The sequence below is a fragment of the Seriola dumerili genome, unplaced genomic scaffold (genome assembly GCF_002260705.1).
Source record: "Seriola dumerili isolate Sdu_G_001 unplaced genomic scaffold, Sdu_1.0 BDQW01000052.1, whole genome shotgun sequence".
Lineage (NCBI taxonomy): Eukaryota > Metazoa > Chordata > Actinopteri > Carangiformes > Carangidae > Seriola > Seriola dumerili.
In genome coordinates, this window is record NW_019174307.1 from 13,708,289 (window position 1) to 13,724,255 (window position 15,967).

At 43.5% G+C, this 15,967-nt stretch overlaps 1 protein-coding gene across 1 annotated transcript in view; it reads left to right on the forward strand.

Moving 5' to 3' along the window:
* The window catches only part of igsf3 (immunoglobulin superfamily member 3), a 69,044-nt gene that overhangs the window by 30,192 nt on the left and 22,885 nt on the right, over positions 1-15,967 (forward strand). The window contains exons 4-5 of the mRNA XM_022740238.1: positions 9,322-9,741; positions 13,114-13,500. Of these exons, the coding sequence (XP_022595959.1) occupies positions 9,322-9,741; positions 13,114-13,500 (807 nt within the window). The remainder of the gene's footprint in view (positions 1-9,321; positions 9,742-13,113; positions 13,501-15,967) is intronic.

Sequence of the window (15,967 nt, forward strand, 5' to 3'; positions counted from 1 at the left end):
CTCTGTCTCGGTCTCCCTCTCACACACACTAACACACACACAGCAGATGTTACTCCCTTTACTAGTTTTATGACCCCCAAGGATAAAAACTTTAAGCTTTCAACTTTCAATATGGTCATTGTCTGACTGACATGTAGCGTATAAGCTGGTTAAAGAGGGATCAGCAGCTCGATAAAACGTGCCTGCCTGTGTTCAAAGACAGTCACGAAGAGGACGAGCTGGAGGAGGAAGGAGGCTGAGAAAAACAGAATAAGTGATAATTGGGTGCTGACAAGCAACTTGTCTAACGAAAAGGAAACTCACCAGATAATGTGGTGGAGAGAGGCGGCGTGGATGGCGGTGGTGAGGAGAAAATTGTGAGGAGAAAAATAGGACAGAGCCCGAAGAGGAATGACAATGTAAGGAGACAGGAAAGATTGCTTCAGAGACCCCTTTTATTAAATGAAGAGGCCTCTTCCTTTCAGTCATTGTGACCTCTGTGTTACAGCACAGGACACACACTTACACCCGCTGAGAGTGATGTTCCATTAACAGGGGACCTCAGCAGCTCCCAACTGAAAATCTCATAACAGCATTTGTAAGATCCCTCATATCCTCTCAAGCCTTTTCTTGTATCCCCTTTTTATTTCTATTTCATCTACCCTCACATTTTTAGAAGATCGGAGGTGCTGTGTTATGATAGGACTGTGTGGAAGCCTCTTTGATCAGACAGGATAATGTGAGACATTCAACTCATGGTGCCTCATTTAAAAAGCAAATTATAGACAAATTTATTTTAATTTGTACCAGTTTGTTTTATAAAATCTCAAAATCAAGCAATTTACGCTTTGAGAGCAGTATGACTGGGGTTTATGCTCAGTCTGTGGTCTGTGATCCAGATAATAAACAACTGTTAATTCATTCATAACATAAGGAGTCTGTTTATTCTGTACACACTTAGCTAAAACTTTGTATCTTGCTTGTTTTGGCCTGATCAAATCTGCTTACAAGTTGTTCTTGTTTATCATCCCTGAAATTTTAAGGAAAAGAGAGGTAAGGGTTGACATTCAACACAAAGCTGAAATGAAAACTGATTCAGCGCTCTAATACACACAGCTTGACTATGTGGCTTCATTGATCTGGAGAGGGAAAATAATATTTAACAAAAAGATTGTTTATAAGATAACTACTTGATTATTCAAAAGAAAAAAAAAATTCTATGACTGCTGATGAGCTATGAATTAATCTTATCAAGATCCTGCATTTTGCAGATATAGTAGTTGCTTTTGTTGCATCGATGAATGTGTTGTGATCAGTGTGTTATTGTAAGCATTTACTCATTATGCCAAAATGTATTCGGCAATGTGAAAAGCATTTTTGCCTCTGACCAAGACCTTAGCTGTGTCAACGTCAAATGTTTGACAGATTTCCAAACTGAGAGCTGTTAGGTAGCTACAAATTAATCCAGACTCCACAGCACCATCCACATACAGACTAATGAATGTGCTGTCATGTTTCCCATTGTGTTTCCTTATTAAGAAGTCGTGTTCCAAGGCTTCATCAGCACCTCTACCATCAATTTCTTGCCATATGAACTACAATTATAAAGTAGAAGAAGTCGTTGAGTAATTGAATCTGACTTTTTGTATGTGATAGATTTTATATATATTTTAACAACAAAATTATAATATAGTATTCATTTTGACTGTTACAAATTGATGGAAAATTGATTAAAAGTCAATAATTCATAATTCAGTCTTCTAAATCCCTTCCCTAAAACTGGTATTCCAATCATAGCTTATTAACCATTGCTAGACATGGTAGATCTGTCAAACTAGTTTTCCCCAGATGCAGAAGCAGTGTCCATGGGGGCTCTAATAAAAGCAATGCTCAGCATTTAAAGCATTTGGAAGGATGATGCCTTTTTTTTTTTTTTTTTAGCCAAGATAAGCTGCTGTTACCGTATAGCAAGGTGATGTCAGCAGCATGTCCCCCTTTTTGTTGGATTTGAGTAACTCATCTCAATGTTTTAAGAATTATTAAGACTTGATTGGTAAACCTGCCACTGTTCTCATTGTAAACTGCAAATGTACCATGTGAGAACAAACATTTTGCCTGACTAATAGCAACACATTGTGATGAATTCACAGGAGAACATTAAATTAACAAACACCACATTTTGACATGAGAACTTCATAAACATGTTATTGTTTCCCTGGGTTCATGCAATGCACAACATCTTTTGTGCCTTTTTTACATAACGCATGAATGTGTGAAAACACAGAGTGAAGGAGTCGTGTTCTTTATCTTAGACTCAATTAGGTGCAGGGCTCATCTGATCATGCGTGTGTGTTGTATTATGTATATATCCCCCACTGTGCAGCTAGATCCCATATTGCAGCCATCAGCTCCCATCTTTTATGTTTTTTTTTTTTTTTTCCTCACCCCTTTCTTCTATGTTAAAGAGGGCTCCCACATGTCTGTTTTTTTGCTCCAAGACATGATCCTCACTCTGCCCTTTTTTTTTTCTTGTTTTACTCCATATCCTATCCTTATTATCAGTACAAGCTCTTGAGAATGGTGTGTAGACCTCAGTTTGTCAGAGTTTGCTTTACTGGTTGCTCACACTGTTTTGTTTGAAGACCTGCTTGATTTCCCAGTCTCCTGAGAAAGTGGTTGCCCTGAGTGTTGCTTGCCAGATTTGTGTTAGTGTTCGTGCGTGCATGAATTTAGGGTAGTGAAGGAAGACTGACAAGTACACTATCTATATATAGGCTACAACAGGATAATAATAATCTATCTGAAGTATATTTTCCACTTCCTGCATAGGAATCATGAACAGTTGGTGTGTATGTGTGTGTTAGGTTGTGGGATGCAGCAAGCGAAAGAGCACTGCCTCTTTGTTGTTCAGCTTTCCTCTTTTCTTCCTTTTCCTTTATATTCATATGCTCACCTTCTCCCCCTTCCTCCTACTTTGCCCTCCTCTCGCCCAGTTTCCCAATTGAACCTCTTCATCCCTCATTCTGACTCATCAACAGCTCTCACAGAGAAGAACAAAAGCCCGGAGGATGTGAATGGGCAGGATAATAGATAATAAGTATGAGAAAGACAGGTGTAGGCACAGTTTCTGTTTATTTCTCTTTCTATCACTCCCTGACCCAATGTGCCTGCATGTATTGCAGGCATCCTGGGTCAGTGAGTGACGTCTGCTTGGTGATGAGGCCCGGGCTCACATGAAGTGGAGCTGAGGATCGCCCACTCTCTCTGTTCTCCTCTCAGCAGTACTCTCAGTTTCACAGAGTAATTAACAATAATTACCCTACTGGCTTTGCCAAATGGTCATTTGCTTTGCAGCAACACACACACACACACACACACACACACACACACACACACACACACAAACAAACAGACACTTAAGGCCATTATACACTGAAAAGGAGTAGCCACTTCAGCTGTGGCCTAACATCTGTGGTGTTATGTAGTAGTGTTGTGAATGTCATACACTACAGGGCAATAGTATGTGGACTACCCTGGTCCATATATTTTTGTGTGCTTTTAGATTGGGCTGTTAGTTCCATTTAAGGAAAATCTTAGTTGGCCTACAGCGTTTGATGAAGGCCTTTCCTGGTTCAACGAAACAGTGCACCTGAGCAGAAGCACAGCCAAAAAAAGGGTGTCTGGGTTTGGTTTGGAAGAGCTTGACTGGCCTGCACAGAGCCATAACATTAAGATTCAATTGAATAATCTTTACTCAGATCTGACTTAACTAGGTGTAAAGCTGTTCCTCTGGTTTGGGTTGCAGTTCAGCTGTTCTGCCACCAGGTGGCTACGCTCTTCTTCCACATGTGCCTGAGCAATTTCTCGACAGGGTCGATGTCATCAGTTTGGGTTCTTGCACATCCAGCTTTACACAAACCCCAAGCTTTGCTAGACTGTCAAGATTTACCAGGCTAACGGTCAGCTTTACACAAAGCCTGACGCCTAGCAATTTCAACTTGACAACGTTTACTGCTAACTTCTTTCACATCCAGCTTTACACGATGTTGAGTCATAACTTGTGGAGGTTCACCAGGAAGTTTGCTGGAGGTATTTCAAACTTCTTTATCATTCAGCTAAACACAATGTCCTTGGGCACAATCTCCATGGAGGTCCTCACATAACTTCAACCCCAGATATGGATGGATGGATGGATGGATGGATGGATGGATGGATGGATGGATGGATGGATGGATGGATGAGAGCAAACCCCTGCAGCCAGTTTCCAAAATCTTGTGGAACACCTTCCCAGAAAAGCAGAGAGTAGCAGATTTAATAAGCTGTGGTACTGGAGTAAAATGTATAATAAACATATGAAGATGTCCAGATACTTTGTTCAGGTGTCCACCTACATTTGTCTATGTAGTGTAGCTAGTTGGGTCAGCCCATCAGCTCTCATAGTTTCTGCTGACTGCCTCACCGTACAGTCTGTTGCAGTATTTGTCAACAGGCATGAATGAATTCAAAGATATGTGAGAGAAAAGCTCCCTCATGGATATTGCCTTTGTTACACACCTTTTCATATCTACTCCCTCATTTTCATTGGCCAGCAGCTAGTGGCAAAAGTTTGACATTTCCAAATTGATTCTAAGCTACCAGCAGACTCTCGGAGAAATAAACAGACCCAGAAACTTGCTGCCTTCATGCTTAACACTTAAGCATTTAAATGAGCACAAACACATAACACATCAACATGCACATGTGCAAACAAATGCAGAGAAATTCAGTGAAACGACATCTGTGTGGGTGCATACATGTGTTGTTTGTGTTGGTGGAAGGAGAGAGCGCATGTTTATGTGAGCAAGAACATGTGTAGCAGTGGCAACATCCAGAGGGTACTGTGATTCTCTCCAGTTCCTCATGTAATCATCTTCTCCCGTGACAAGACCACAAGAGCGAGCTCAAAGTGTCGGGTGGTTGGATCTTCACTATCTGCTGGGTTTTTTTTTTTCCCACCTTTTAAAAACCACGTCCCCCCACGAACAGCCATATATGAAAACACTGAACACACAAACAAACACTGCTATTTGATTTCCTGTTACTTCTTTTCTCTGTGAAGAATCTTTTCTGCTTCTGCAACTTCAATAGCCATCTCAGACACTGCAGAGAGAAGTTTGGGTGCATGCAGAATGTAGAGATCAGACTTCATAAATTATCATCTTTTTCTCTTCTTGTGTCGTCTTTGCGAAATCCCTTTTCCTCCATTTTTGTGTCCTCGTGTCCCCCACAATTCTATCCCTGTGTGACTGGACTTAAAAGGCCAGCTTGAGGGATGACAACCGTCACTCACTTCAGAGGGCTGAGAGAGCAGGGGAAGATCAGGAATGGAGAGAGATGAAAGCAAAAATTGCAGATGAGGTAGAGCAGGAAGAGAGTAGTTTTAAAGATTTATAAAGGACTGACAGCTTTTGTGTCAAAAGCAGAATAACAGAGACATGTTTTTCTTCACATCCACACGAGAACCTGCATCTCAAGCTGCAAAAGATTACCTGATTTATCTGTAAAAAAAAAAAAAAAATTTTTAATCACTAGCACTTGAGAGATTCCAGTGTCTACGAATGTGGTACAAATAAGGAAAATTATCTCAGAACCGTCATGAATTCCCTGAGCTGTTTATTTTATGGTAATAAAGATTGGTTCATTGAGTTGCAGTGAACACATGCATAGTTATTTGCAGCGGTGAGATGACTAAATGTGATGCTAAATGTTTTGAATATGTTACGCATTTCCATCCCCATTCCCATCACCCTCAGCACACTTTCTCTGGCAGACTTGTCGGTGTTAGTGAGGTAAATATAAGGTTAGGAAGGGACTATTTTCAGCTAGGGATTGATACACATTTGGTGTGATTGTGAGAATGTAATGCTGCAGGATGTTGAATTCACTTAAACTACTGTGCCCATTTTCATCATAATGAAGAAACATGCAATGGCACGATGTAGCTCATTAATGTTTGTAATGGTTTTTTGATAATAATTGTGGTCTGTGAACTCTCTATGGCTATGAATGGTTGAATAAATCCATTGTTGGTTTTGGGATTGGTTGAGTGCAAGAAAAATATTACAAGAATATTTTCTTGAATATTCTCAGATTTGTAATGTAATGGTTGTAATTAGGCACACAGCGGTTATGGTCCTCACAAGCACACACACACACACACACACACACACACACGCACACACACACTCACTTTTGTGTGTGTGCCAGAGAATGCCATCTCATGCTGTTCTTAATCCTTCCCAGATTGAGGTCAGTGGGACTATTGGAGGATCTTGGTGTGTTTACAACCTCGGCTCGACCCTTGGAAATGCTGAGATTGGCTGGTGCTATCTGATTGGTTCTGTCTCCCAGATATATCTATGCGTAGGGATCTGATTGGCCCAGAGGATTTTATGTGTTAAATATCTCTATAAGAAGCGGACCAAGTGTCGTGAAGAGTCAGCCTGCTGTTTTCACGCTCTGTTCCCCAGGTGGTGTTCACAGAGGTGACAGCAGTCAGGTTCAAGATTGGGTTGGTGTTGGGGAAGGTGGGGGTGCGGTTGTTATAGTAACCCCCGGGTGTTCTCAGAGGCCCACATCATCATGTGGGAGGGTTGCTATGGCAATTGCAGGTTGTAGCGTAGGTGTGTTGTTGTGGTAACAGTGTGTCTGTGTGAGGCTGCCGTTCACTCACTGTTGACTGGAGAGTCGGAGTCAGTGGACTTGGCGACATCAGGTCCTTGTAGAGCAAAATCAGATGTTGTTGTGTAATGAAAATGACCTTTTATTTAATGTCATCATTAGACTACAATTAGGCTAAGAGTAACTTGTATCTTCAAAGGGCTTCATAGATATATATATAGATATATATATAGATATATATATATATATATATATGTATATGTGTGTGTGTGTGTGTGTGTGTGTGTGTGTGTGTGGGTGCATGTAATATAAATATGGCAACATGAAAACTACCACTTCATATCTGGACAACTTTGCTTCACTTGTCAGTCTTCTTTATTTGTAATCACTGAATCTTTCATTTAGACAACACAGATTTATAGAACAATAGCGAAAGCATTTAGAGCCGTTAGGAGAGACAGATTGCTCAGCCTTAACCTATTATAAATAAAACTTCTGAATATAAACACTGATACAGGCCCAGTAAGATTCCCATGTTTGTCATTTTACCATACAACCAACAAACAAATATATCAGCAGAATGGTTTTATTGCTGCCCATGACTGCCATTAGCCTCCCTTGCTGTTAGACTGTTTATCAAGCACTGAAGGTAATTTAGAAGTGGATTACTCATTCAGACCTCGTCAGTATTTTCACGATTGCTTCAAAATATTGCAGGAAACTGTTTATTCTTGTCTGGGCTTACTGTATATATCTCCCGAATGAAGCATCTCATTAGAGTGCCACTGTGTCTGACCCACCTGATTACTCACTTTATTTTCCTGCCACTTCTGTTTTAGCGTTGTTTCCTCTCTTTGAGTGTCTTGTTAAACTCCAGTAACCAGATGTCAAGCCTCTTTTCTCCGCCCCCGCCATCTTTTTTTCTCTGATCTCTGTGCCTTTGTTTCCCCTCCTAGTTTGTTTCATTAGTGGTGTCTGTTTCTCTGTTCTTGCAATCCCCATCTCTCCATTTTACTCATGTTTTTGCACACAAGACACATGAGGACACGCACACACATACACACACAGAGCCACGTGTTTACTTTGAATGCATGCAGGTAGTGCGCACTTGCGTACATTCTGAAGAAAGTGGGAATAAAGCTTTTTCTTCCACATAGCAGGTGAGTTGAGGAGAAGCACAGATCTGAAACGTGCTGATTTGTAGTCTTCACAATGACAATCCCTTAAGAGCCTAAATAGCCAAACATCTTGACAAAGCACTCCACTAGCATATACCCGCACAAAGCAATTCCATTTTTTTGGCTTCTAAGAAGGGCTCCCAGTCACCACATGGCAATGCAAGAAAGCATCTCTCAGCATTTATTCACTGGATTCATTTTATCCCAGCGTAGCTTAAATGGTTGATTGCTGTCTGTTGTGAACGCTGAACACTAACGTCATAGTAAATTCTTTGCATCTTAGGCATTGTGTGTGTGTGTGTGTGTGTGTGTGTGTGTGTGTGTGTGTGTGTGTGTGTGTGTGTGTGTGTGTGTGTGTGTGTGTATGTGTCTGCAGCCTCAAGTCATGGATTGTATAAATGATAGGGAGACAACCAGGATCTGTCTTGTGAGGACACACACATCCAAACACAGTTGTGAGAGCTCACACTCAGCATACTGGCACTACTTTTTTTTTTTTCTTTTTATGACCTTAAGACCTCTTTTCTTTTTGGTTGGCATTAATGCATGACATTTTGGAATCTTAGGTCCAGTGCTATCTGTCAGTCTCTCTCTGTCTCTCTTCCCCACACAACACACACACACACACACACACACACACACACACACACACACACACACACACACACACACACACACAAACAGCACCGCTCTGGTACACATCCAAAAATACTTCTTCAGCTAATACAGGCTCCTTTTTTTTTTTTTTTTTTTTTTTTTTAAAAGCTCTACATGTTTATTTCTGTCGATGTTTGGAGTGTTTCCATCAAATGATCAAATCTTGATGTCTCTGTTGCTTCCTCGCACTCGGCTGTCCCTCTCTCTCATCTCCCCTGTTTGCAACCATCTGGCCTGAAGTCCGTCTCTATTGTAGTGTAGATAGAAGGGCTGGGCTGAATTTATGAAAGCAATTTTTTTTAACTTGCAGTTTGTAATTTTAGTATGTGTGATCAAAAAAAAGAATGTTTGAGAAGTTAAGTGAGAAGGAGCGTGGCTGTAAGTTGCCAGTGTGGAGCTGTTTTGTTTGCTATCCTCATGGGATATAATCAGACTGAAAGAAGTGCCAGAGGGGTCTAAGGAGGCATCTGTGTGTGTGCGATAGAGGAAATGCCATCAACGCATGGTGACATGTGAAAGTCATGTATTAAAGAGGAAATAGAGAGCACAAATGGAACAAAAGCTTGTTTGCATTAACACCTTTTCCTCACAATGGGGAGTAAAACTGATTTTGAACCACCCAGAATGCCTGTTTATTTTCACCTCCATAATAGTGTCAACCAAAATTGTCTGTTTTATTATGGCTAGTCTGCCACCGTCAAACAACAGAATTACATGGTATTTGAGGATTTTTTTTTTTTATATACAGGCTGGGGGTTTCTAATGTGCCCTCAGATCCCCAACAACCTCCACATCTTCTGACTCCGAGTGCTAATGTTCTTTCTTCTTCTTTTCTTCATATTTGCAGTCATCGCTGACTCGTTGACAGTAGCAGCTCCAGCCCAGACTCTGTCCAAGGTGGAAGGCGACACACTACAGCTTACCTGCGAGGTGTCTCGGACCACATTGCAGCACACTCACTTGTCAGTTGGTTGGTACCTTCGATCTCCGGAGGATGCGGCTGCCCCACCCCAGGAGCTGGTCACCTTGTCGAGGGACTTTGTTCTCCGCTCTGGGGGACCGTACCGGCAGCGGATCACAGCGGGGGACCTCAGGCTGGATAAAACCAGCGCTACGGCCTACAGGCTGACCATTCACAAGCTGCAGCCGGTGGACCAGGGCCTGCTCTACTGCCAGGCCGCTGAGTGGATTCAGGACCCGGACGGCAGCTGGTTCGCCATGACCCGCAAGCAGAGCGACAAGGCTCAGCTCCGCATTCAGCCCACTGGTGAGTAGAGGGGAGAGATTCTGTGAAAAAGAGGAGGGAGGGAGGGAGGGAGGGTAAAGGCTGCTCTACTCTTAGGTCCCTGTCCTTTTGACAAGCACACACGCACGCATGTGGGCTGGCTTCCTCTGATTGCTGATCAGTATCTCGCACTAAGCTCATTAGTGTACTAAAAAGGGCTTAACGAAACCTCCACAGACTCCCCACTTTTGTATTTGTGTCTGTTTGATGGGCAACATTACAAGCATATCCAAGAATAATTTAACCAGCTCCAAACAGCGTGGGTGTTTGACATGGGAGACCTATGACTTCCACATATACAATCCCTCCAGGCAATGAGTGGCCCAGAGAGCAGGAGCCAAGAATGGGTTTTTCAATCACTCCTCGTCAACAATCACACCAGTCTAGTTTGTGCTTGAGTGCATTAGTGGGAGAATCCATGCTGGTCTGGGGCAAGCTCTGAAGGAGGAGATTGTCTAATGGAAGGGAGTTACCAACTGAGGGAGGAAGACGAAGAGGGAGGGAAGGCATGGGAGGGAGACATGGGGTCAAGTAAGTGACAATGGGTGCATCATGGAAGTACATGGAAGAAACAAAGAGTGTGTTGAGGAATATGCCTCATATGATAATGATCTAATAAGCTGTCAGCATCTAGACTTGATGGACCAGTAACAAACGACTTCCGACTTGCATGTGCCCATAACCTCTGACCCGACACGACCCCATCACACACACTATGCTGCACTCCACAAGAATCTCTTTGCATGCTTCCAGGAAAGTTTCCACGGAGATGGTATGATAAACTGTTTTGACATTAGCTCAATTACAAAGGCAGCACACAGTGGCAAGTGTCTTATGCCAGTAAATCACTTCAAAGTGGAATCGTTTTGCCTTTCTCCGTTAAGCATCAGATCCGCTCTGGACCAATACAAGTTGATAGTGCCCCAGATAGCGGATGGGTGGATGAGAAGGAGACTGGTGACTCAGATGCGAAGCAGGTTTGTCAGATGAGTTCCTGCTACTTGAAGGAGGAGACAAAAGGCACAAAGAGCTCCCCTCTCAGCACCCTTCGTCACTCTTTGTCTTCTCTGTAATCTATAATGGATGGAGGTGTTGTTGCGTGACAAAGAGAATACAGCAGAATTGTGCGCGGCTGTGTGCTCAAACTCAATTCTGTGCGCGTGTGAATGCATTTTGATCTCTTCTTGTGTGCTTATACTTATTACATGATGAGGCCACAGCTTGCATAGCTTCAGGCTGAACTTGTATTTGATGTGTGCACCTGTCCGAGTGCATATTTGACAGAGAGACACAAAAAATTTAGAGAGAGAGGGAGCAGCTCCTCCATTAGACTCCTATTATAAAAGATAGAGTGGATCTCAAGACAGCCCCATCACTAGCTAATCACCCACAGCCGGCATCAGAGAGAGGAGCAATGGACAGAATCCTAATGTACCTTTCGCTCTCTGTTTTTACTATCTCTCTCTCTCTCTCTCTCTCTCTCTCTCTCTCTCTCTCTCTCCTCTCTCTCTATTTCTTTCTCTCTTTCTCTCACCTCCTCCATTGTAGTCGTGTCTCATCACTGCATTTTTTTTTTTTTTTTGTCCTGCTCCTTCAGTTTTTCTCCATCACCCACTCTCTCTTTTCTCCGTCTGCTACTTGCACTGAGTATTGTTTTCTGTCCCAAGTCTCCTTTCAGTTGAACTCTTCCTGTAAAACACAGCCCTAATGGAGCTCCATGCTGAGCGGTGACCAGTTTTTGTCAAAGCAGGTCATGGCTCTTTTTAGCTTTGCTCCCTCTCCATTCACAGTTAATTCAAATGTCATAATACAGTGGGTTGCCGTCCTGCTGCCTTGTTATAGCATGGCTGTTCTTTGTTTTGGCCTCTGTGGGTTGTTCTCTTCACGCCTTTGCCATTATGTGCATATGTGCATGTGGACAAGGGCTGCAAGTAATGATTATTTTATTATCAGTTAATCTAGTGATGATTTCTTTTGTGAATTGGTTTTTTGTTTAGTTTATAAAATGTCAAAAATAGTAAAAAAAAAAAAAAATGCAGCACCAAGGAGACAAACAGTCCTAAGCCCAAATATAAAAACTGAAAAAAGCAGCAAATCCTCATATTTGAAGAGCTGGAGGCAGAATGTTTGGCATTTTTATGAGATCAATGAGAAAACTAAGAATTTCTTATCAAAATTGTCAACAAATAAATTCTTGTTTATTGGTCAATGATGATTGTTTCTGCACAAGCAAACACACTTAATGCGTTTGTATGTCAATATTTAGTATGTGTGAGCATTCATGTTTGTGTATGTCAAAACAATACCCCCTCTTCTCCCTCCCTCCCTCCCTCCCCATCAGAACGTTCCCCCGCATAATGAGCCCTATACCAACGGCAGGCTTTGAACTTTTCCATGAGCGTGTTTCTCAGGAAGTCTGTTTAAAGTCTTTGTAATTACAGCTCACGGCTACCACCTCACTGAGAGGCAAAGCAGCCGTCTCTGATACATACCGTGCTCATCATGTGGAAATTAATACAGCAAATAAGACTGAACACACAGCCATGTGTGCGCGCACACACACACACGCAAACACAGCAGCACATGCGCAGACAGCAAGTGTAATTTGGCCAAGTGGAGGAGCTAGCAGCAGCAGTGTTTACTCGCTTCTCTCTGAGACCATGCAGGAGGAGGAAGAGGGAGCGCCTGACTCTGTTTCAGATCGCTGAAAAGAATTTTAATTAGATGTGTTTTTTATTGCAGAGGTGAAACCAAGGGGGGAGAGAGAGTTAGAGAGAGAGAGAGGGAGCAGGGCCTCCTGAAAGATCAGCGTTTTACCGGAGTGATGCACCGCATGACCTCAACCTTCTTTAGTCTCTATTCTATCCTCTCATTGGCACTAACCGATGCTATTTTATTGCCCCCCCCCCCACGCATCCCTGACCAAGTTAACTCCCACCTTCACCACCCACCCACTCACTGGCTCTCCTTTAGAGTCGCAGATTGTGGAAATTAAGAAAGCGCAACAGTGTTATGGATTCCATTTGTAGGCCACATTCAGACATCAGTGTTGTTTTAGAAATCAGAAACAAGTTGTTTGGGAACAAAACAAACGCACCCCCTCCTCCCCTCCCCACACACTTATAGTCTTTCCATTCTGCTATTTTATTTAAAATGTAGTACTGTGTTCAAGGAGTTTTGTGCATAAATATCTTATCTTACTAAGCCACAATTATGTGCAACGTTCAGAGGGAAGGGATTTTCTTTTTTGTTTCATATATCATATTTTCCCATGCAGTACATAACTTTTTGTTTTCAGCCACTTGTTCTATAACCCCTTAACCCTGATGTCCCCTCTGTGTCTCTTTCACTCAGATCGGGACTTCAGCATCCAGGTGAGCACGGAGCGACGGTCCTTCACGGCCGGTGAGCCGCTGGAGCTTCGCTGCACCATTGAGGCCCAGAATGTCCCCGAGCGCTTCTTCTCGGTGTCGTGGGTCTTCAGCAGCTCACCGGTGGCCGTGGTGGGCCCCAGTGCCGTGCCTGTCCTGGGCCCCGATTATGTCGCCCGCGAGGCGGCTGGTCACATGACCGTACGCAAAGAGAGCACCAACGTGCACCTGCTCAAGCTGCAGCACCTACGCCTTGAAGATGCCGGGAAGTACATCTGTCGCGTGACCGAGCGGGAGAAGACACCCACGGGAGACTTCATCGACCGCAGCAAGAGGTCTCGCAATGTCCAGATCACAGTCCAGCCGCTCAGTGAGTAATAATCTGTTTCACGACGCCACTGCTTTACTTGTCCCGTCTTTAGTTGTCTATTACACTAAGAATGATGAGCTTTTCATAATAGGACTTTTATCTTCATATAGGCAGTGGAGAATGTCATACTGTGCTCCTCTCCAGCCTCTCTCTCTCTCCCTCTGTCTCTCTCTCTTTCTGTCTCTCTGTCTCTCTCCTTCTCCATTTCTCTCTCTCCCTCCCCCTCGCGCTCTCTACAAGGTGGCCTATAACAGATAGCTGCACAGCCTCTATTGTTAGCTGTGAGTAAGCGGGGAAAGGATAATGGCGCTCTTATTCCTGATGTATTTTCTGTTTGAGTGGATTGCTAAGGATTGGTAATGCAGCATTATGGTCCTTCCCATTTCCTTGGCTTAGCTGGGAGTGGGGGGTGGGTGGGGTGGGGTTACACTATAGTGGGATAATGGAGAGCAGAGGAGTCCAGACTCAAGGAGGCTGAGCTAACAACCATGAAATGAAACCGTGGAAAAAGAAAAGAAGCAGAGAAAAGGGGCCTAGCTCTCCAGGGCCCTATAAGTGGTTCCCCTGGCTAAATTAATGTGCTCTGCTGGGGCAGTCCTCTTCAGCTGTGTTAAGCAGGAGCTGGCTGGTGCAGTCGTGTCAGGCTCGCAAGCCGAGTGATGCAAATTTACGGTCAAACCTTCAAAACCTTGCTGCCAATCCTCTCATCTGCCACTGAGATTCTTCTTGCTGTCAGTGGCAGCAGTAAAAAAACAAAAAACAAAAAAAAAACAGCCTTACATCAGTGTGGGTCATATGCTCCATTCCCTCTTCTCTTTGCACCCCTATGTCTCTGAGGATTTGAATAGGCAGGAGCCAGCTGCTACCAGTATAATAAAGCATGATAACCACAGAGTAGTATCTCCTCTCAGGCAGCCAACGCTACCTTATCCTGACCGCTCTGCACCGCCTGCTAAATCAGCCCAAAAACAATGGCCCCAAGCCTGCAGCAGTCTCCTGGGAGCCTTTCTGTACGGGAGGTTTTGTTTTTCCAACAAAAGACCGTAATGCCCTATAAAAGATGTTTATAGTGTTTACACAGGATAATAGCCATGGTTATTGGACGAGAACTTCCATGAAGCACAGCAGTAGCGGTCAGGCAGCATTTATTTCATGCACAAATTGCCCTCCACTGTCTGCCCTCTCTCACCTCCTGCGCACACACACACACACACACACACACACACACACACACACACACACACACACACACAGAGTCTCAAGATGTGCTTCATCACTCTAATTGTGGGAATTGGGTGAGAGTTGGTAATAGGGTGCGACAGGGGTTAAAGTTGATCAGTCAGAGGCAGGCAAAGGTGACAGGAAAGGAAAAACAGAGGTAAACGCTTGTGACAAATCGGTGTTGATGGATGAGTTTACCTTTGCGGTGGGAAAGGGAGAGACAGCTTACATGCCATACTGAATCTCTATCATATAGACAGAAATGTCAAGAGCAAGGGCAGGGGGAGAAAAAAGAGAGAGGGGATAAACTGCAATGTAAGTCCAAAGAGAAGGGAAAGGGAAAGTTAGAGAAACTGTCCAGAAACTAGAGAACTTTAAGGGAGCGAGGATGTTTGTATCAACATGTCTGTCTAACACTCGTCTCTTCACATCTCAGTGTCAAAAAGTGATAGAATACAGTATGTTTTTAGCCGTGGAAAAAAAATATGAAGCTGTTAAAATGAAAGGCAGAAAAGAACAAGAAAAGGAAGGATTTTCCTTTTGTTCATTTGAGTGTGATAGAAGTGAGAGGCGAGTTTATTCCGTATTCACAGAGAGCTCATGCTTATTAGGAGGGAAGAGGGAAGCAGCAGTGCTTGGCCTGAGGGGAAAGGAAGAAAAAAAAAAAAAAAAAAAGGAGAAACCTTGAGCCACACCCCCAGAAGACGGCAGTGTCGGGCCCCACAGAGCTAAGAGAGCCTTTGGGTCAACCACAGCCCCATAATGTTTGATGGACGCTGAAGGGATGAGAGCGGAGATAAAGCAGAAAAACAGAGCAGGAGAGCCAGTAAAGACTTTTATCCTCCTCTTCTTCTGAAGTGCCACTGAGCCCTGTGATCTCAGTCTTCTTTCCTGTGCCCTTGTGGACTTGGTCAGCAAAGCTACACAAGGTTCATAGAGAGAATCCCAACCCACACGCACAAACTCACCAGGGCCTCTTCTCTGGCTGTCACTCTGATGTGCCCGAGGCCAGTTACAAACTGCGCTATCGTCCTCCCCACACACGCTCTTACAAACACACACACACGCAAGCATGCGAACACACCTGCACAGCGCACTTGCACAGGATTGTGTTATACTCCCGGGAACAGGCTCAACAATTTGTTTTACTGCCCCTGGCCTTCTGAATGATTCAACGCAGAGAATGTGATTTTTGTTGTCTGTGAGATCCAGCGTGAGAGGGAGTTGAGATTTTGAGGAACTTTTT